The 22870-nt window shown below is 42.4% G+C and overlaps 3 protein-coding genes and 1 non-coding gene across 5 annotated transcripts; 2 read left to right on the forward strand and 2 right to left on the reverse strand.

The window, feature by feature from the left end:
• Positions 1 to 393: 393 nt before the first annotated feature.
• Positions 394 to 4029, forward strand: LOC124659056 (mini-chromosome maintenance complex-binding protein-like). Its single transcript, XM_047197015.1, has 14 exons — positions 394 to 582; positions 981 to 1094; positions 1175 to 1282; positions 1378 to 1503; positions 1610 to 1654; positions 1957 to 2076; positions 2184 to 2342; positions 2465 to 2536; positions 2650 to 2763; positions 2860 to 3062; positions 3172 to 3307; positions 3434 to 3658; positions 3772 to 3839; positions 3915 to 4029. The coding sequence occupies exons 1-14, from the start codon at positions 394 to 396 to the stop codon at positions 4027 to 4029; spliced, it is 1794 nt and encodes a 597-aa protein (XP_047052971.1).
• Positions 4030 to 4374: 345 nt separating this feature from the next.
• On the reverse strand, positions 4375 to 7344 carry LOC124666893 (proactivator polypeptide-like 1). Of its 2 annotated transcripts, none has more exons than XM_047204223.1 (6): positions 7194 to 7344; positions 6573 to 6689; positions 5814 to 5998; positions 5523 to 5720; positions 5357 to 5416; positions 4375 to 4955 (listed from the first exon to the last, which is right to left on the reverse strand). In XM_047204223.1, the coding sequence occupies exons 2-6, from the start codon at positions 6685 to 6687 to the stop codon at positions 4806 to 4808; spliced, it is 708 nt and encodes a 235-aa protein (XP_047060179.1). In that variant the 5' UTR covers positions 6688 to 6689; positions 7194 to 7344; the 3' UTR covers positions 4375 to 4805. The 2 variants fall into 2 exon arrangements, with proteins under 2 accessions (XP_047060179.1, XP_047060181.1); XM_047204225.1 differs by having other exon boundaries at positions 6573 to 6701.
• Positions 7345 to 7547: 203 nt separating this feature from the next.
• On the reverse strand, positions 7548 to 7629 carry TRNAS-UGA. Its single transcript has one exon. It is a non-coding gene; the product is annotated as a tRNA-Ser (tRNA).
• Positions 7630 to 21007: 13378 nt separating this feature from the next.
• On the forward strand, positions 21008 to 21959 carry LOC124668618 (YLP motif-containing protein 1-like). The gene has a single exon (XM_047205729.1). The coding sequence runs from the start codon at positions 21068 to 21070 to the stop codon at positions 21836 to 21838; it is 771 nt and encodes a 256-aa protein (XP_047061685.1). The 5' UTR covers positions 21008 to 21067; the 3' UTR covers positions 21839 to 21959.
• The last annotated feature ends 911 nt before the right edge of the window (positions 21960 to 22870 follow it).

The raw sequence follows: 22870 nt of genomic DNA on the forward strand, positions 1-22870 counted from the left end.
TAAAGTTTTCTCAGGGGAATCGAAAACAAATAGAAGTGAACTACTACAGCCATCTTGTGCCACTTCTCTCTCTAAATTGGGCCTTTGGACCTTTTGTTCACAACAAATGATGGCGCAGGCTGCTTTCACACTCTCTTGTCCTGAGAGTGGCCCATTTACACCACCGAGCAGCACGTAAAATGGGCCTGGGCCGGCCCACTAGACTCTACCAGCCCACGGAATTGGCGGGAAGAGTGAGAAGAAATGGCGGGAAGCGCCGCCGCCAGTGGCGCGAAACCTCAACCCACTATAACTCATCTTCCCTTCTCCCTCCCCAACCTCCATCTCCCCGCCATTGCTCCCAACCTCCCAGTCTCCCAAGACTACAGCCAGAGAGAGAGAGAGAGGGAGAGGATGGTGGGCCCACAGTACGACCTCGTCGGGAATCCCCTGGGCGCTGTCCGCACCACCTTCGAGAAGGCGGCGGCCGCCGCCGCGGCGGAGTCCGGAGGCCGCGACCCGGTGGCGGCGTTCCGGTCCAAGGACTGGGGTGCCAGCGAGGTCTTCCGCTCCTTCCTCTTCGACCAAGGCGGCATCGACAAGGTATACAACCCGATAATTTTTTCTCTCCCTCGTCATGTGCTACGTTAGACGAGTTCAGTTCAGAATCTGGTCTGGTTAGCCTTGGCACGAAGTTATTTAGATCTGTTCCTCCCATATTAAACCATCAAATGTGCGTTGATTCTGATGTTGGAGTCAGAGCATTGTAAGCGGAAATTAATTACTCGTATAAAAGAATTGCTCGAAGAACTTGGGATATCGGATTCGATTTAGTGCTGTCAGTATGTGCAAATGTGGTCAAGAGTTTATGGTGGGGAAAAGTATCAGATGAGAAGTTATAACTCTGTTTATGTGGATATTACTACGAAATATTTTCGAGATTTTTCACTGTGGATCACTAGGCGAAATGAGTTTTCCTAAGTTTTTTTTTTCTTTTCCAGGTTCCCCTGTTAGATGCCTCAAATCTCGGATTGATCAAACCGAACACCCTCGTTCGGTTCCGGGGAATGGTTCAGGACATGCTTGGAAATGAGTTCTATGCCGGGGCGTTCAAAGTACTAAACTGGTCATGCTCATTGGCTCTTGTTAAGCTGCTATTGCAATCCATGCTTATCTTTAAATATTGTTTGTGAAGGATGGTTCTACCTGGAGGACGAACAAGTTCACAGATTTCTCACCATTTGCAATGCCGCACCCGTGTGATTCACATCTCTGGGAGCGCCATCTCTTCCACTGCGTGCCTGTATGTTACTGCTTCCCTGAGTACTTGTTTTTAATTCTCGTATCAATTGTACAGTTGGTTGAATTCGCCTTGACTTTGTGATTGATTTCTTTCAGGTGCCCGGGCAGAATACCTGGACACTGGACTCTACCCCTGGACCTGACTTGCGCCAAATGTCAAGCTGCATGTCACCTGAACAAAGGGAGAAACGGAAGAGGGATGGAGATGATGATATCATGGATGTAAGCTCTTGTTTTATTTGCTGCCGCAATGTTTCTCTTAACTTTTCAGTGTCCAATAACCGGCATTGGTTGCTATCATTGTGATCTAATCCATTGCTTGTTACAGGTTTCAGAAAATGGTAATGGTGAGAGTTCATCCAGTAAAAAACCGGTAAGCACTCTACTTAGTTTGCTACCAATGTGAAGGGTTATCTGATTTGTCAATTCTCCCATATGAAGTTATCTGATAATGTAGTGCATATGTATTTCTGGCATGGTTTTAAAGGTGAAGATAATCTAGCAGTTGATTAACTCAGATTACTTTTCTCTTGTCTGGATATATAGATAAGCGTAGTCCTAAAGTAGGATCAGTAAGCCACATCAATTGAATTGTAGATGCTCCATTTCATATTAATCTGAAGTCACATAAAATGGATTGGTTGCCTTACTTAATCTGCATTTGCTTTTTCTCAGAAAGAAGATGCCGTCCAGATCTCATCTAACTCAGCAGAAACGACAGCAACTGAAGCTGTGCCAGAGATGAATGGGAATGATCATCATATTCCTGGAAGCTCCTTTTCATGTCTTGTGAAGGTTGAACACCTAATTTTTGTTTTTGTATTAAATGTGTATTAGCTAGTTTATTTGTTGCGCTTCCTGTTCTTGCATGTTCTATTATTTACAGTCTCATGCTTTTGCAGATCTATGATATGCCTGAAAGTCAAGTGAAGCTAAATGACGTTGGCGAGTTCATAGGAGTATATACATTTGACCCAGAACTTGCTGCTCCCAATGATAATTCAGATGATATAATGTTTGACCTCATAGAAGATGTAACAGCTCAGCTGCCTCCCAGCAAGGTTTGTCTGTTACAGAGTGCATACTGATTGATTTGATTTCATGTGTAATTGTGATACTTAAATTTCTAGCTATATTTTGGTTTTTGCCTTGATCTCTATAGCCTAAAAATATATTTGTGTAGGTGCCCCGTCTTCACTGTTTGGTATGGCGAAAATTATCATCTCAAGATTTTCTAGCAAAGCAACCTGTTGAGGTGAATCTATAACCGTGATCAGAGACGGACTTGTTAAACCATGTATTAGCTTCCTCCTACATACGGAGTTTTTCACCACTGTTTTGGTAACAACTTTTATTATGACCATGCAGCCTTTGCCAAGTCTACTAAAAGGCATCAGACAATCTTTGCTCTCGCATCTCACTCAGCTACTAGGGAATGATGACCTTGCAGCTCAATGTTTGCTGTTGCATCTTCTATCCAGAGTATGTCGTGTCACTGCCATTGCTTCCTTGCTTGCTTCTTGCTACGACATTTGTATTTGATTTAATGATTTCTTGGTCTTTTCAATATCTCTACAGCTTCGTACTAGGGTGGATGTTGTCACCGTTGGCAGGCTCTCCTTGAATTTCACTGGATTTAACAGGGAAAGTGCTTCCATTTTTGGAAACCAGCTAAATACTTTGATCCAGAGACTAGTGCCATATTCGCAAGCTATTCCTCTGTCAATTGAGTATCTCAACACAACCACACTTCAACCTAGAAAGGATAACAAGTCAGGAAGGTAAATCTTGTTTTATCAATTTTGTTTGTCTAATCGAATTCAAAAAGTATGCAACTCCCTGTTCTTTATTGAAAGCTAACCTCTCTACTCTTCATAAAATTTGGTGTAGGTTGGTCACAGGAGTTCTGCAGCTACCTCAGGGCACTCACTTGACATTTGATGAGACTATCATGCAATCTGGATCTTTGACATCTAAAGGTGTTGAGAATACCGTGCTGCTCAAGAACTTGATGGACTCACTGATGGTAATAATCCTCCACAGAACAACACCTAGCAGTGCATTGGCGATGGCACAATATTTCTAGCATGAAACCCCAAATCGATCATTTCTGCATAATTTACATCTGTAATTTTTTCTGTTCTTCTTGCAGGTTGAGTATGATTTTGAGTACTACAAGCTGGAGATGGCAACTGATGTGCAGATGCTTACTCTCTCTGAAGGAAAATCAAACATCCTGCCTTCTGACTTGGTAGTGCCTTTTCGTCCATCCACTGTTCCTGCAGTGACTGCAACTCCTGAGGAGCTTGAGAGTTGGAGATGGTACTTGGCCACAGTTAGGTCTCTTCCTCAGTCAAATGAACCTGAGATTTTGCAGGTAACCATCCCTCAATCCACTTCTTATCTAGCAGATTCAGAACTCTCAGATTCTGTTGTTTTGTACGGCGTGGTTTACACCTGTACTGAGTTATTTTTACATCTTGATTGTAGACGATCCAAGATGAAATGGTCAATGCCATGCGTGAAGATAGGAGCTTGGGTTGCTCTGAACTTAGCAGGTATGGTTTTGTCAAGAGTTATGTGCAAGCTTCTGATCTTTATATTCAGCTAACTTTGTTTCTGCTGATCTGCAGATGGCTAACAATGGCGCAAATAACAGCCTCAAGCTTTGGTGAGAAGAGCCTTTCAATGGAGCACTGGCAGATGGTGAAGGAGCTTGAGAGGCTTAGGAAACAGAGGATGCAATGAGAAGATATCTCATTAGCACATGAATGTGCAAACTCCACTTGTGGTAGTAGCCTAATGATATGTGTGTATATATCTCTAGTGATCCAAATCACAAGACATGCATCTGCAACATTATCTGTAATCCTATGGATGCCATTGGCAACTTAATCAAGATTGGCATGTAACTTTGTCAAGTTTGCTATTGTGGCCATATCCTGAATTGAATGGGCAAGTGTGCATTTATTTTGGAAGTAAACAGTGTGTGGTTCAGAGTAGAGTTTTTAAATACAATTCTACTTCTGGGTATCAAGTAGTAAAGTTGAAAATACAAATAATGAAAAGCCACCAATGCAAATTATTTTCATGTGGATATCTCATGTTTCAATTTTTCTGAAACAGAACTCAGTAATTTCTTCCATAACCTGTAATTCAGGATTTATTTTCTTCCCCATAAAAATGGTTAATAGAACCATCATGATTGGGCAAATAGTAGTTGATACAACGAGATAATTACAAGTGTTTAATATCTTCTGTCGTAGATGTATGCTGCTCTGAGGGGCTTGTATGTTGGGAAGTGAATGGTACAGTATAGTTGATGGCTTGCTGCATAATTCAGAATTTAGAGAGTAGGGCTCCAAATGTACAAATACAACTTCTGCCCAAGCCAAACCTTCATAACTAGTAACTGGGCAGTTTGGCCATAGGGGAGAAAGCTTGCATATACATTTCACCTTCAATTATTATAATCTGGTTCGATTTTGAAGCATTTGCTGTTGATTTGCATTGTATTCACATCTTCACAAAGCCGCAGATAGAAGAGCGGTTTCCATCGTTGCCGGCGTGCCTGTTTTACACGCATGTATTGCGTAGCAGACATCTGTTGTCTCAAGGTACTTCTGGAGTTTCACCAGAACTAGTGGGGTATATTCAAGCACCAGCCTCTTGCACTGAGAAAATGAAACAAAATATGAGCAGAACAGAACTAGATCTAGACCTTGCAATGTGTTGAAACTGTCTTAAAAGGTTTATGCATTAGTACCACTCTGCAGGTACAAAGTTGCATGCACCTAATGTAATTGCAGTGAGCTAGAGATGGGTTTCTGGGAATTGAAGCATATTAAGTGCCCACCACCATCTTAAGTTCTGAAGGTTCTTAGGCTCGTCGATGAGAAGTACTGTATAATTGACGTGGTTACTTTTAGAAGCATCAAAACAGTTAAGATTTTCCCGATGATTTTCATGGTACGAACGGCCACGAAAGTGAAGGGATCCGATGATCTGTCATCATTACTACAGGTTGTTTAGTCTGTGTTTCGATATATCTTACTGTTATGTCAACTTAACTCACCAGCGGTGCATATTGCTCCGACTTGCTGCATGTTTTGAGAAGAAGCTTAACTATCTCCAGCTGCAAAAATTATGACACATACACCAAAAGACATTAGCTATGTGCAAAGTACAAGCCAACCATTGCACTAAAAATCGATGATGGCCACCAAGAAGATAGCAGTTACCTTTGCGTTGGGATCTTTTAGCATGGTCAGAACTTCGACAAGAGCTTGGTGGCATAGACCACAGGCCTCCCCTCTAGCGGAAACCCGCATCGCTGGCCCCTTCGGGCATAGGTGCGCCGACTCACAGAACTGCTCAGGTTTAACCACGGAGACCTCCAACAAGAGAATTGGGATGTAGTAGTCGACCAGCGTGATGCACTGCGAGAAGGCAAACCGTCAACGAAAGCCAATCAGTGCACACAAAAATCAGACCTGTGCCATCCAGGCAGGAACTGCAGCTTGTATCCACACCTGTTGTCTTAGAGGGCCCAAATTTGCACATGCGTGGTTAAGGACGCCAAGAATCTCGGCCTTGGTCTCGTTCTGTTGGAGGTAGAATAGTGCTTCGGTTGAGTATTGCTGGCATAGTTGACACAGCTTTTCATTAGCCACAGTTGATCCTTCTCCCCTGCTTACTTGGGGCATGCTTTCCTTTTCTGAAATGGATACAATGGAACAGATTAGTACATAACTCATAAGGTCAACACTGTGGAGCTTGAATTTGTTGAAGGGAGATCAAGATATGGCGAGTATAATTTGCCAAGTCTGGATCACAGTTTTTCTTAGGAGTGACGATAAATGAGAATGCAGACTTGCAGAGTCAGCAAATGAAAGCAAATGATACCTAGGCAGCAGAGAAGTACACAGGCATCAGCAACACAATTCATACTACTATGTGTCTGAAACTTAGATGGGGATAAGGAGATGTAGAATCATTGCGGAATCAGAACACAACCAAATTAAAAGATACTAGTATTTTGGTCGAAAACTAAGAGTTGGTTCTTCATATGCATTGTAACAAATAGTACAACTTTTCAGATGATCTTTTAGCACAGCATGTCTTTATGTCAAATATGTGCGCTTGGATTGCATACAATTGCTGCACTCAATCATTCTACTTAGCATTATCATCATGGATACCATGGCAACATGAAGAGAAACTACGTCGTAACAAACAAGAATAATCGATAGCAGCATCGATTTCTTGTACTAATGAAATTCACAACTTACTCAATATGCAGGCATACGGGTCTGTGCTCCCCCAAGATGCATGTCTGCTCTCTGCTACCACGGTTGAAAAGGCCAGCACGAGTACGAACGCGAGACTCCTCATCGAACACGCCATGCCTGCTCACAAGTTTGGCAGTTTGGAGAATCAGAACTGAACAGGGAACTATCCAACAAATGTCAATGCGTGCATCAGAAGGCTACTCAGGATGCACCCAAAAGTGCAGTTATGTTAGAACAGGAAACGGGAAATCAGACAGCCCTAGCCCTTTTGCTAACCCAAATTTCTAAGAAGTCAAACTCTGCCTAGGTATTTCAACCTCCAATTTAATTTCCCAGACTGGTTGAGCTCCATTTCGCAGCACAACAAGTTCATAACACACACAGGCATATATACATACACATTTTGGGCACCAAATCTCTCCACCAGATTCAGCTAAGACCTAGAACGTGCTCTGGGAATACAAGGCCCCCATTTTCCGAAGCAGTTGAAGCTACCCAAATCGAGCCTCCGCTGAACGGCGGTCTAATTCCAGCAGGACAGATCAAGTCAAGAACCAGAAAAATACTGTCAGCCATACTAGGAGGAGCTAATATTTCCAGGGGAATCACGAAGCAGCTCACCTGGTTGACTCGCTGTGCCGTTCTCTTCTCTCTTCTCTCGGAATGGAGGAGCGCAGGTCGGCGAGTCGAGGGTCTGCGTCGAGCTACTGGTTTTCGTTTGTCTCTGTCTTAAGCTTGACGAGAGGTCCTGAAGAATCTTTTCTTCAAAGGTACGCTGAAGAAAGACCGGAGTGCGATTTGTCGTTGAATATTGCATCAGCTTTTCGCCTTTTCTGTAACACAATATAAAACACACGAGCTTTGCATCGAGCGGTCCGAACTCCGAAGTTGCTACTGATAAAATTAGCATCCAGATTATTATGTGAGTAAACTTCATTTTTACCGTGCCTGAGAAAACAAAAAGGACTAAAAAATCGTCGACAGCAGGGTTCGAACCTGCGCGGGCGTAGCCCAACAGATTTCAAGTCTGTCTCCTTAACCACTCGGACATATCGACTATTTTGTCTGTAATTCCCCTAGCCTAAATTTTATTGGTGACTACGTAGAATTTGGGCCGCATCAAACCATAGGCCCGCTGTATACTACGTTGGAAAGCTGGCCCTCAGCGCCACTGACCAACGCCGGCTGATTTCCATGGATTGCTTTGAAGTGTGATGTACTGAAGCTACGTCATGATCATTGCTCCCCTAAAGAAACATCAGAATCACTGAATACACTTTTTCTTTCAAATGGCCAAGTTCATCCATGCATGAAGCAAGGGCAACGAACAAAGAGCGCATCATCTAACAGAGAAAGAGAGCGCGTGATCTCTTCATCCACGACCCTCTTTCGTTGAGTGTTGGTAGCCACTACCGTTAGATCATTGCGAAAACGGTTACCCCACTAATCCTACTTTAGGAAATTCACTTTGGAGCTCCGGGTAGCTTGTCCTTTTTTTAATGAAAGAAATAAGAAAAAAAATGTATTTCAAAGATTCAACCAAATATCAAAGAAATCTAGATGTAGGAAGTATGTATCACACATGCGTGTAAATTTTCAACATGAAATTCCTTATATATAACCTGAGCTACAAAAAATTCAGTTTGTGGATTTTGAAAAAATGTGTACTACTCCATACTGTTATCATGTTTTGTGTGACCTAGAGTACAATATATAAGATCCATATTGAAAATTTACGTACATATATGAGTATGCATCCTTAACCACATCTAGAATTGTTTTTCAGATTTTTTTAAACATTAAAATGTACTATTATTTTCGAAAAGTATTCAAAAAAGGGACTTCCTGGACACCTCTTTATTTCAAATGCGTTTCGAACATATTTAAAAGGGTTTTGCTTGTTCTCAAGCAAGTTCATGCTAAGTCAAGTCCTACACCGATAGATTTGCTTCGTGATTCGTGTTAGTTGTTAATTGCAACATAAGTTGTAACTGATTTGATAACATCATCTGAGAACGAAGTTAGTTCTCAGTCGACTGAGAAAAAAAGACACACTCTATTTAAAAATGTTAGAAAATACAAAAAAATATCTTGTATATATCTTGACAAGTTACATGCTCATAAAGTTGTTTCAGCAAAAACCGACATGTTATGTGTCCTATGTAAAAAAGTAAATTTTGATGCTAAAATAATACTATATTTTATGTTAAACTTTAGGTGCGCACATTGAACATATCCCTGTACATGCGATTTTTTTTCATTAATCCTTTTAGTTTTTAAAATATATTTTATACATATATATACCGGCCGGGTGCATACCCGGATCAGTTTTGAGTTTCCGATCCTTCTGGATCTGAAAATTTTGGCAATAGTGTGATCCTGATCCTTCCCATCATTCTGCATATACGCCGGCGCCGTCCTGCTGCCGTGCCGTGCTATAGCTAGAGCTAGCTACATTTCTTAGTTTCCACGCACACGCATGCATGCAGCCATTGACGTCCATCGCCGGCCGGCCGGCTCCATCGATCTTGTAGTTGTAGCTCCACGTCTCTTCCATCGTCTGCTTTGTGTCACCGGACGCTACCTCTTGCTACAGTCATGCTACTGCCTACTACATTCAATACATAACTAACTAACTGCCGGCCCAACTGCCGGCCGCCGGGCAGGCCGGAACTTCTCTTTTTTTTTTTTTTTTTTTGAGACCCCTCGATGAAGCAAAGCCCCGGTGAGACACCTGAAAATCGTCCCCTGCGGGGATCGATCCCAGGCGGGCTGGCTGGCCACTGCCAAGCCAAGCCACTGCGCTGACCGCGCGTCCTCGCCGGAACTTCTCTTCCCGAGAGGATAGCTACACTGACTCAGAGCAGAGGCAGCAGAAATGCGGTGCGCCGGGGCGGCAACATGGGCAGGGAGGCACAACAGAGGATATCTTTTACTCCGAGAACTACCTAGTGCTACCGTGAACATATCCACAACTTGCGAGGAAATTGCTAGTGGTGTGGGAAGCAACAGCAAGAATTACAAAAAAAATCGCAAGAAAAGTTGCAAAAATCTAGTTGATTGACAAAAGAAGCCACGGTGACTTGGAAACCCCAATTGTAGCCCGAGCTACATGACTCCTGTTTTTTTTTGCAAATTTTGAATCTAATAATTTGAACTTTCAAAAAATTCTAAAAGAAATCTAGTTGTAGCCAATGATGTTCTACCACTCTGCAAAATCTGAGGATGAAATACATTATATTCAAGCCTACAGAAAAATGACAAATTTTGACAAATGTTGGAAGTTTCAAAATCTGCACTGTTTACTTTTTCAGATCCACAGATTTGTGAATTTTGTACAGCCCAAAATACTCAGTCTTTCGAGTTGCTTTTTTTCACAGTAGTAACTAGAGTACATCATTATCTACCTCAAGATTTTTTGTTCATATTTTTTTTGAAACTATTAAATGCTATTTCCCAATTTTTGAAAAAACGATCTCCATGTAGCCCGAGCTACAAAATGCCACACTCCATGGTGACTTCCCAATATGGTTATAATGTATATGAAAAGTGCCATTGGCTCCTGAGCTCTAGTGGTCTTGCCACTAATTTTTTTTATTTTTAAGTTATCAAAAAACATGAAAATAATTCTGGAGATTGTCAGTGATACATCCCACAATCATGCATAATCTTAATCCGATTTTTATTTTTATTTTGTGCTAGATAAAAATGATAAAATCTGATATGTTTTGGAGATATGAAACTGATTACTCAAAACTACACTTTTGTTATTTTTGTGTAGCTTAGAATATAAAAAATTTAAAGTTGTTTTTTACACGTTTGTGGGATACATCATTGACTATATGCATTTTTTTTAGATTTTTTTGAAACTCAAAAAATATAATTTTTTTATTTTTAAAAACGAGATTACTGGTGCTCATGTGCACGGTGCACCCTCTTAAGTTTCATACATTAACCACTTGAACCAAAAGTCCGAACTGATGGAAAGGTCTAGGCAATCTACTTATACACTTCAACACCCCCTCTTACGTGTGACGAGGAGACGAGAAGACAAGTCAACACGTGTAGAGAGGCAAAGAGACAGCGGGAGGCCGGACGCGGCAGGAAGCTGCGGGGAATTTAGAATAAATTGTGAAAGCCAGGATTTGAACTCGAGATATGGGGCTCTGATAGTATGTTAAACTTCATGCACTAGCCACTTGAAACAAAAATCCGAACTGATAAAAATGCAACACACCCAATCTTGTCTGTATGTATACTAGTGTACAGTACCTGTTGCTTCCGTGGATTGCCAGCTGAGTGAATCTTCCAAGTTCACCGTCAGACACTCGCACACACGGGGTGAAGAATATAGTTGATCAAATGATCTTGCTTGGATGTGCGGAAGATCATTAATGAACGGAGGACCTAGATTTTGCCATCCACATGTCGAGCTACTCCTAGCTTTGCTTGCATCAAGAATAGGGCAACGAAAAAAATCACAATTTTATAAACGGGCGGCCTCTACCCGGCCACAAGCTAGGCAATATGCAGCTATAGATGCATGCATGGTGCCGTGCGCACACCAACACAAGTTGGGCAGATACACCTATTATTCAGCTTCTATAGTTCTAATGAGCTAAGTTATTGTTTTTACGAGTCATGGCAAAGTTCTATAAGGGTATCTCCAGGGCCGCGATGCATTTTGGCGTCCGTTTGCGTCGGCTGAAATGGTCGAAATTGACCGCGCGTCCGTTTGCGTCGGGGATGGCTCCAGCGGCACGACGCATTTTTTGGCCGAATCATTTTTTAAACATGAAACATAATTTACATAGTTAAAAAAACCCCTAAACGCGTGCGCCTACTGCTGCTCTTCGTCGCTGTCGAGCACGATGAGCTCCGGTATCACCCATGGCCAGTTGCCATCCGGGGGAGCATACGCCGGGCGCACCGGCGATGCTGGAGGTGGAGGCGCCCAGGGCTGTCGGTTGTGGCGGCGGTGGAGGCGCCCAGGGCTGCGGCTGTGGCGGCGGTGGAGGCGCCCAGGGATACGGCTATGGCGGCGGTGGAGGAGGCGCCCAGGGCTGCGGCTGTGGAGGAGGAGCCCAGGGGTTGTACGGCGGCGGTTGTGGCGCCGCCGAGTCCTGTAGCGCCTGTCGAAGGGGTTCATCCTCCGACAGGCCCGGCGGCATGACGCCGGTGGCGTAGCGGGGCAGCGGCGGCTGCACAGGCCGTCGTTCTCGGAGACGAGGACGCCGACCTTCGCCATCTCGTCGTCCGTCATGTTCTCCGGGAACTCGAAATTGCGGCCCTCCGCCATGGCCTGCTGCCATTCGTGGAAGACGGCCGCGACGTAGTCGTCGCTGTCGTCCTTCACCTCCTCGTTATGGTACGCGAGCGCCTCGATGTAGTCATCCTCGTCGTCGTAGGAGTCGTCGTCGTTGTCGCGGTCGTCGTCGTCGTTGTACTGCGCGCGCGTCGGCGCCTGCTGACGGCTCGTCGGTGCCTCCTGTCTTCGTGGACGAGTCGGCGGTGCAGCCGCGAAGGGAAAATCCCTGTCACCCATGTAGCCCGCCCTTCTTCTCCTATCCATCCCGGTCGACAGATACGTACGCCAAATTTGGGATTCGATGGCGTACGTCGGATCAGGGCGGAGGTCCGGCGGCAGGTACCGCCTCCTGCGCCGGATCTCCGCGTTCCGATCAGGCTCGCGCGCAGGGACTGGAGGGATGGGCACCCGGCGGCAGCTGAGCCGCCAGCCGCCAGGCAGTTGCACGCCGGACCAGGCCTCGTCGCACGGCAACCATTTGCCGTGCATGAGCCTCCCTACCGTGACGGGGAGCGGTACCCTCTTGCTGCCGCTGCCGGACGCCTCGAAGTCGTTCTTGTTCTTCCCCATGGTGCTGTGGCGGTGGTGGTGCGAGTGGATGTGTGGGCGATGAAGGAACGGGGCCGGTGGACTTTTAAGGCTGGCTGCGCGCGGGATACAATGCCATTGAAGGCGGCGCAGAAGCCCAGCCGCCACCCGCCAGCGCGCGTGCATAACAGGCAGCCACGCCATTGATGGCGAAGCCTGCGGAGCAGACGCGGAAGCGCTGATCGCCGAAGCGATGCCCTCGATGCAGACTCGCTGCCAGGCGGGCCCGGTGGAGACGCGAGCGGACACTTTGCGCGTCCGCGCAACGTCCGCAGAAATGCAAACCTGGCGCATATTTGGGCCAGGTTTGCGTCTCCGCGGACGGCCCGGTCACTTTGCGTCGCCCCGCTGGAGGTGGTGCCAGACGCATTTTCGGTCAAGGCGGACGCAAACGGTCGCGTCGCGCCGCTGGAGATGCCCTAAACACTAGTAAAAAAAAGGCCTCTATTCCCAGTTAGGAACGAGCTTTAGTTTCAGTTGTTGAACCGGGACTACGAAATCGAAACTAAAGGCTCTGTTCTTTAGTTTTGGGAGCAAGACGAGGGCTGGGGATGAAGGACCTTTAGTACCGGTTGGTATCAAGTAATCCCGAGGGCAGGCAAGCGCTAGAGGACCTTTATTTTTTTGTTTTCCATTTTCATTTTGTGTTTACCATTCAATTCTTTTCCATTTTTTCTTTCAGTTCTTTTTCATTTCAAACAATTTTTTGCATGCATATTCTACGCTACTACATAACATACTGTACACATTGATGCATATATAATATATTTTATCTTACGAGCATACATAAATATATACAATATGGTACATTATCTATTTAATTACATGAAGATCACTAAATTACATGGAGGCATGAGTGGCAATGGTATTATACGTTTGCAGATATGACCTCCGTAAGCAAAAATCTCACAAATTTCTCTTGAATTGCCAGTACACGGCCCTTTGGTAGAAGCTTGTCCGGCATCTTTTCAGTCTTCAAAGAATGAGATCAATATGAATATATGAGGTCTTTTCGGTGTGTATATATATATATTAAATCATCATAAAAAATTATGAATGAAACTCAACATAATTGATGATAATAAAGTAAAATTGTGAATATTGTTTATCTCCGCACTGCGCACTAGCTAGCAGACATGTGAATGAACTCGCAAACGTAGAATGCACATAAATTAGTTCAAATTAGTTCCATGTTCTTGCCTCAAGCACTTTAATTAAGAGAATAGAATTCAATCAAATAATAATCAAGCATGATAATGGTATTGAAACTAGTACTGCTTACCGGGATCCCTCGAAAATGCAACTCCTGTTTCCAGTCACCGACAACCTTCTTGATGAATCATTTCCAAACCCTACCCGATAAAGAAAATGAATAAAAGATTTATTAGTTACTTGATATTAGGAAATGAACGAAAGAGACCGATTTAGTGTGATAATGATTGAAATTAACTCTGAGGCGTAAAAACGATGTTCTCGTAGAGCTTAGGGATTTTATCTAATGAGTCCATGATATCAATTGTTCCATCGTCAACTTTAATGATTAGCAGAATCTAGTGGACGCTGAGAAAAATAATATAGCATAACTCATCAATTACACTTAACATCGAGTAAGCAAAATAGAATGTGTACAAGACAGTAACACTCACTTGAAGTTGTAAGGAAATAGTATTTCAGTTTTGATATTTTATTTAATTAAAAACCTTAGTAAGTTAGCCTCCATGTCCTTGTCGTGGTTTTGTACCATAAGAAAACTAATGGTATATAGGTCAATGAATCCAATGTCATAGATTGTCCGTCTTTTGCATTCGAGAATCTTCATTATGCATAATAGCGTATACAAAATATAGAGATGATAATTACATGCAATGAACGAGCCAAGCTACAGACTTAATTAAAGAAATAAAACACTTACAGACAATAGCATCTGACGATAGATTTGTCGAGGACGTCTTGATTGTATAACTGAACAAAATTTCTTCAAGCATAATACAAATCTGGTCTTCATGTAAGTAATGCTCTTTTCTAACCGCCACCATGTGAGCATGATTCACCCTTCCTTTGAGTATTCCATGTACCCATCGTGCAATCTTCGCATTTATGTTGGTAGATGCTGGATCTGCTTAGGTCTGACCAGAGGCTGCCCGAGGACAAATTTCCATGCTACATCAGCCTTGGGGATATCTTCCCCGCCTATCAATTGAGCAACAGTCGCACCAAGTTTTCTAGCAATGTCCTCGTATTGCCCTCCTGCATCCTTATCGGAAAACGCGTTGAGCGGAGACAACGATTGTTTTTCCTATTTTCCGAGCGGGGGAACTTTTTGTCCGCTAGCACTACTTCTCGTCCGATGCATTTCGATATATGACTTCTGAATGCAGCTCTCATAGTTTGATGGCCTATTAGCCACATGTGACGGTGGTCGCTCAAGCATGTCCACAAAGTGTTGTCTGGTTTTCGGATCTATTTTCTCCTTTGGCTGGGGCTGTACCGGTGCAAAATGGCTTTTCACTTCGGCATCCTTGATCCTTTTGCATCCTCATCAGTCATGCCATAAGCTAACTTGCCAGGAGCCTCCTTGGCTTCTTCGTTGCACATGCTTTCTTCCGAGTATACTAGTTGACGGAGCAGTGGTCTTCCGCTTTTGCACCTGGGACTTAGTGGGCGTTGTCGGCTGATGCGTCGAAGATCTAGATGGACTCGCGATGTGGTCCTCTCGAGGAGGGGTGGAGATAGAGGTGGATTGCTACTCGGAGGAGTCGGTGGCCTTGTCGCCAAGTCTGGAAACACGGTATAAGACAAAATGCATTATACATTGACCAAAATTACAGTGTTGTCTACCCAATATTAAATATTCCAGATAATGTAAAAACCAATATAATGGACTGTAACTTGGTACATAAAGAACTTGTGCAAAATATAATGGCAAATATAGTCTACATGATTTCAAAAGTGAAATTTACACCGTTATTTGCCCAAAATTACATGTTTCTGTAATGTAAATGCTACTTTAATGGGTTGCAATTTGTGCAAGATGCAGAATTGACATAAAAATGTAGCTCCTTAGTTTTTGTTCGATTCATCTGTTTTAGCAAAGCATAACTAAGATACAACAGGTTAAGCAAGTCAAGTAATTACGTAGGCTAGCACGGCAAAAATAGGCGGCAGGAATAGCTCGCCATGGATGCATGCCTCCAAGTTAATTAGTCGTGGATTTGTCCCGGGACCGGCCGCCTGCCTACTGCTCGCCCCAGCTGCCTGCCTGCCGCCTGCTAGTGCTATCGCCGACGAAATCGATCAGCGAGAGCCTAGCGTCGATGCCAAATTGGCGTGAAAAAGAAACTCGAAATCAGTCGACCGACGGATACGTTCTCTATTATATTTCCATTTTCAGGATATACAACTACTCAATCATACATTGATTTCCCTCTATTATTGAGGTCATATAAATGATTCGATGAAATTTGACAACCCCAATCCAATCATATACTCATAAGAATTAGTCGTATACTCCGTATTAGATTTTGTGGATTTTGGTCATATAATGATTACATAGAATTTGATAACCCCAAATCCAATCATATACTGTACTCATCAGAAGAGCTCTCCTAAAAAGTTTCTGAGGATTTAAACATCCTGAATCCTCGGACAACAGCTCTCTACTGACTACTGAGATTCCTGTTTCAGACAGGTCACGCGAACAGCTAACCAGATCTACACTGTTTTGACCTTACTTAGATTAACTACCAGCACGCCAATCGCTGTTAGCTTAACTCTGCAGTGCCCTGCCTTGGCCCTGCAGGAATTGAAGGCCTCGCATGCCGTTAGGTGAAAAGTCCAGCTACACGCTAATGCAAACAAAAGATGGCCTTATTTAAGACCAATCCGGTGACAGTTCATCCGTGCGTACCATCGGAACCCCACTTCCATTAACAAGTTAACAAGGTGATTAGGGGTTTTAGTGGCGACCATTAGGCCCCCCTGATGACAATGAAGAGAAAAATACCGAAAGCAGCTCGATCGATCTGCAGGACCATGCATGCAATGTGTAGCAGGTTAGCTACACATTTAAAATGCATGTCCCCAGAGAATTGATAAGGAAAATATGATGGTGGTGGTGGATACACTAATTAATTATGGATTATCCGATTTTGTTCTCACCTCAGTAAACATTCATTTTTTACTGAAATCGAAAATTGGTAAGTTTAAATTAAGTTAGCTAATTGCTTCCTATTAGCTGTCGCATCGTAGGATCGAAGTACAAACTGAGCATCAACATATTAGTTGTCGCAGCGTAGGAAGTACAAACTGAGCATCAAATTTAGCCGGAGCTACCAGGCTGAGTACTATGAGTGATCTATACACGGAGGCTCGCAAAGAGAGAACGCGACGATCGTACTGCGTATTAATCGCTATGCTTTTCATAGCAGCTGGAGGCCTGGAGAGGATCCAAACGAGAGATCTACGTCGTTGGCTAGCTCTATCCATCACCGAATTTAGTTGGAGCAAGCTATAGCGATCGAGTACGTACAACTACTAATGGTGGATGTCTGAATCCAGCCTCCGTGGTCCAAAATACGGAGAATTTATGGCTATGGGTGGTGTACCGGTGTGATGTGGGTGTGCATGCATGATGCATGGCTGGGTTTTCTTGCTCCACGTAGACTTTTTTTTTCCTGAAAACATCTTGCCCGAAGTTATAGAAAAAATCGATTTTTTTGTTGATACGGAGACAACATTTGAATTCTTAACACATCTAGACAGTTGCGGAGCCAGGATCTCACGACGCCCCAGGCCATCTTCTTGCTACAGTGGGCTAAAGTATGATACAGTGTAACTTTTGCTACAATCAAGCCTGTGTTTTCCGCCCACGCCCCGGGCCAACGCCCGTGCAGCCTGGGGCTTGTCTCCGCCACTGCATCTAGAAACCAAAAACAAAGATACAGATGCAACCGTTCACAAATCTTTGTACAATTTTTTTCCAGAGGGGAGAACATAACCCCGGCATCTTTGTACAAATAAGTTGTCTCCCAAGACACATTATAAATATATGTGATATGTCTATTTATTAATAGCAATTTATTATTCTAGGTCTTAATTAGCTAGTAGTTTATTTCTGACATATGGTGAAACGTGAAATTGTTTGACCCGTTAAAATGCTAAAGTGATTTATTGATCAGAGATAATATAGATTAATTACATAACACATAATAATAAGCCAAAAAATAATAATGGTAGAAAAGATTCAGAACAATGAATTCCACTATTCTATTTCTCATGTTTTTGTCAAATTGTTATCAACTTCGGACCTTACTTCATACACAACTGTAAAGTTTTGGAATTTTTTTTGTAACTTTGGTCGCTGTTGTAACCGCTATTATTTCAACGAACTAGTTTTACATTAAACTCAAACTATATTCAGAATTTAGTCACAATTTTTAAATTTTACAAATATAATCTTTGAAATAACCTCTAGTTTTGTTGGATATTTTGGTGATTTCCACAATATTTATATTTTACAAATTTTCAACATTGTTCACACCTAGGAAGTGATTATAAGAAAGATAGTCATACGAATAGTATTTAGTAGTCTAATCGCATAAACATATATGGGCCTTTTTGGTTGAAAATAATTTTATAGGAATTCTTGAGTGTTCTATATTTCTCTGGAGGTTTTACAGAGCTTGTTCGGTTCAAAGGATTGGAAACCACCGATTTTTTTTCATATGTGCTATTTTATGCAAATATGCTATTCACCTATTTGTCCGGACAAAGTCCCATGTTTTTCTTTTGATGCAACTAAAGCATCTTCATTATACATTCATATGTTTCAGTTCTTGAAGGATTGACCACGCCATGACATCCAATTCATACCTTTTCTATTCTTGGTTATCAAAATCATGCGAACCGAGAGTCCATTTATGCACACAAAGCAAGCATGACTCCTCTTAGATGATTTTTTCGGGATCTTTTTAGATGTGTGTAGACACTAGATTGAACGGTTTCTTGGGAAAGTCAAGATATTTTGTGAGTCATATACTCCCCGTTCTCCAAAAAGGTGAACCTAGTGTATTCATTGATATGTCTAAATCTAAGTCGGTTGATATTTATTTTGTGTAAGTTGATTTCTAAAAAGCGTAGTTTTAGTTTTAAAAAGTATAGTTCTATTGATTAAATAAAATGAGGATTCAAACAATATTTGCTTCTCGATGTTTGGTTTATGTGACCCAAAATCACTGTTGTAAGTAAGATCAATTTGTAATTTCCATGACATCAATTTTACATCACGTAACTGTATACTAATAGAATAACTATTGTTTTTCTTAAATTTACAATTCGAGTGTGAAATAACTATCGAGTCAATGATAAAACCATTCGTCTTAAGATTGAGATCCGAGAAATACAAAAAAAAAGAATATTATTGAATGGTTATATGATTATCGAATGAGAAACAACATTTCCAAGGTAATTAAAAATGGAAACAACGAAAAGAGTATAAATTAAGGGCCTATTTGGATTACAGAAATTTCGAAACGTAGGAATAGGAAAATTCATGATTGATATGCCACATGTTGTGAATTCCTACATTATCACACAAAAATTGTGAGATGTGTCTTTGGATTGTGCACAAGAAGCAAACATAGAAATTTCACATGTATTGAACTTCTCAAATAAAACATAAAAGGAGGTTTGTGCTAATAAGTGATTTTACATATATGATATGATATAGTTTGTGATATATGTATATAGTTAATAACATTAATTTAATGCTCTCGATTTTAAATACCTAGTAATTCGTTTCTTGAAACTATCAAACATGGACTATTTAATGTGTTAAAATCCTAAATGGCTTATATTTTAGCAGAAATAGCATTTAATAATTTCATATCACATATTATAAGCCAAAAATCTCATGGGTAGAAAAGGTAAGACTTATCAAAACAACATCCCTCCACTATGCTTTTTTTTATGTGTTACTCGGTCTTCATTGATTTGGTACATCTACATGGATCTACTTATTCTAATTTTAAATAAACTACCTGATCCGTTGGTATGGATGGTACGATATTACTGATATTTCGAACTCTCTAATTAGATCTATATTAAACTCAAACTATATTCAGAATTTGGTTACAACTTTTCAAATTTTGACAATAAGAATCTTTGAAACAACTTCCATATGTAATAGATATTTTGGCTAGATTGGTAACATTTATGTTTTAGAACCTTTTAACATTGCCCCCACCTAAGAAGTGACGATATGTGAGATATTAGTAAAATTACTAGTTTGAGTCTCATAAATGTGTATGGGCCTTGGTTAACAAGATTCTCATTGGAATTTTGGAGTGTTCTATTTCTTATGGGTTTTCCCTATAAAGTTAGCTTGGTTAGTAGGATTGAATATCATAGGAACTTTTGCCATGGGTTAGTTCTTACAAGTAACAACATGCAATTGTTCCTTCAAACAAAGTCACGCATATTTTCTATGGTGCAACAAAACATTATCTGTTATGTATTCCTACCTTGTTGGTTCTTGTAGGATCGGACATACAATGACATCCCATGTGTACATTTTTATGTACATGCGTTCTCAAAGTCATATGAACCATTAAGGCCACATGAGAGTCCATTTATGCACACAATCAAAGCATTACCCCTGTTAGATATTTTTCTTGGAGGTTGATGTAGATATCTCCATTGAACTGCTTCATACAAAGAACAAGATATTTTACAGTCATATATACTTGGTTCTAAAAACAGTGCGCCTAAAATATCTATTGACCTGTCAAAGTTTACCCCGACTGAGATTTTATGACTAAGTTGATTTTTGAATTGTATAATATTAGTTTGGAAATTTGAAATGCATATTTATTGATGAAATACGACAAGGCTTCAAGCATCATTTCCTCTCTAGATGTGTGGTTCATGTGACAAGAAATGATTTGTCGTATTTAGACTTAACTATGATTTCAGTGATATTGATTCTACATCACGTAAATTGTATTCCATTCATTGTTTTAAACTATATTCTAGAAAAAATCAGATAAAATGTATTTATTAGTACTACTTAGAAGGGTTAACAACTAATGCAAGCTACATTGAAAGAATAACACCCAATAGAGAGAGCAAAACCGATTCATTTTGTGTGTTCTTATTGGCTAAAATCTAGAATGTATATTAATGCGGGGCCTAGAATGAGTAGATTAAATGGAGTATACTAATAGAGTAACTACGTTAGATGGAACAAAAGTTGACAGTGAATAATTGCTAGTACGTTATAACTTTTGCTCATGAGCCATGAAAAAACTCCACTCTAATAAATAAATTAATTAAAGAGTATAAATTAATTTTGTTAAGCCTGTGGATCCAGACAGAGTAAAGTCAAAGGTCACCTCTTTCTCCCTAGGATCTGGACAGCCGGGCAGTAACAAAAATAATCAGCCGAACAGCAAGGGAAGACGTGCAAACGGGCAGCACAGCTCCATTATTAATACAGCCCCTGCTGCCGACGAGCATAAAACCCCACACTCGCTCGCTTGCTGCGAATCTCAGTGTCCAGTTCCTTTCCTCCCCAGAGACACCTCCAACCATCCATCAACCCATGGCGACCACCCTCGGCAAGGTGATGGAGGAGGAGGCGGCAGCGATCCAGCCGAAGCAGGGAAGCGGCAAGGTCTTCTCCGTGTCCAGGCTGCTGACGAGGGACAGCTCAGCAGGCGCCGCGCCGTCCTTCAGGGTCTACTACGGCGTGGCCTCCGCTGGGGCCGTGCCGTTCCTGTGGGAGTCGCAGCCGGGCACGCCCAAGAACGACGCCGCCTCCGACGCCACGATGCCGCCCCTCACGCCACCGCCGTCCTACTACGCGGCCGCCAAGGAGGACCCCCGCAGCCGCAAGGCCGGCGGTGGTGGAGGAAAGAAGGTGGGCATCCTAGGGTACATCCTGCCGAGGTTCGCCATGGCGAGGCGCCGGACCAGGCCGTCTGGGTCCCCCACGTCGTCGTTTTCGTCCGTGTCGTCCTCGTCCTCGTCGTCAGCGTCGACCACGTTCTCGTCCTTCCGCGGCGCGCAGTCGCCAGCGTGCTCGTCGATGCGTAGCGGCGGGAGCAGCAGGATGCGCGCGCCTTCGTCGTGCTCGTCGATGCGCGGCGGCCGCGGCTACGGCAGCAGCAGGATGCACTCGTCCTCGGCGTCGTCGTTCTCGGACGAGGATGACACGGCGGCGGCGGCGTTGGCGTGCTTCGGGGTGCGTGGCGAGAGCTTCCGGGCGCTCAAGGCCTGCCGCGTCGCCATGACGGTGAGGAGCGCGCTGGGGTCCGTCGGTGGCGGCCATGGCACCGCTCCGGTGCAGGCACAGAGTGTCAAAGCTAATTAAACTCGCACTGCAAGATGTCTGGTGTTATCTGTTTCTAAGTGTGTTTCGGTTGAGCTTGTAATACTACCAGTGTATATGGAAATAATCAATGAGCATGGCTATACTGTACGCGTTTTCAGAACTTGAGATCAGATCAGGTCATGTGCAGTGCTACACTGGACAATGCCATGCATTGCATTTGCATTTGCATTTGCATTTGACCATCTTCCTTTCAACAATTGTATTTGTGTTAATCTTGGAACGTACGTTGATCTCTTCCTACTTGTGTTAGTTGGGAAATGAATGCCTCCACAGTGATAGAAAGAGACATGTCCTGATTTCATTGAATAAACTAAGAATAGCAGAGAAATCAGAAAAGAAATCCTGCAGCTGGTTGGTTTCCACGTGCTGATTTCTACACTTTCCCGCACTAATTAAAATTTGAGGAAAAACAATGGCTGCTGATCGATCTAAGCTTTTTCTCGAAACACAAACGGAGATACTCACGCCCGTAACTCACCTCTATAAACGCACAAATAGCCTATCTTTACGAGCATCTTCGAGAGACTGAGTCTATGAAATTTGATCGCAGACGCTCCGCTATTGAAGAAAACATCGTCTCGCACTAAAAAAATATTTCACCTTTTATAAGACACTAACGTGTCGAATATGGGGTTCAAACTCTGGTGGGTTGGAGTACCACTACCCTCCTAACCACCCAATCACATGTTTGTTCTCACTAATCAACCTGATTTGTGCATGGAAAAAGATACTTGTTTTTAGTAGAGAAATCTAATTTGGGTCACAGGTTGCATATATGAACCCATTATAAGAAAACACATTTAAAAAAATTGAAATAAATTTTCATATGTACATCTAAACATCCTATGTTTGCACATATGTTTTTGGAAAAAATAATATTTCTTATATCCCGTGTTGAAAAGACAAATTTTGATGCCCCAATATGCGTACTAACACCTTTTGCCTTCTTTACACAGGTCATGTAAAATGTTATTTCCTCCAAAAACTTACATGCAGATATAGAATGTTTGC

This window comes from Lolium rigidum, chromosome 6 (genome assembly GCF_022539505.1).
Source record: "Lolium rigidum isolate FL_2022 chromosome 6, APGP_CSIRO_Lrig_0.1, whole genome shotgun sequence".
NCBI lineage: Eukaryota > Viridiplantae > Streptophyta > Magnoliopsida > Poales > Poaceae > Lolium > Lolium rigidum.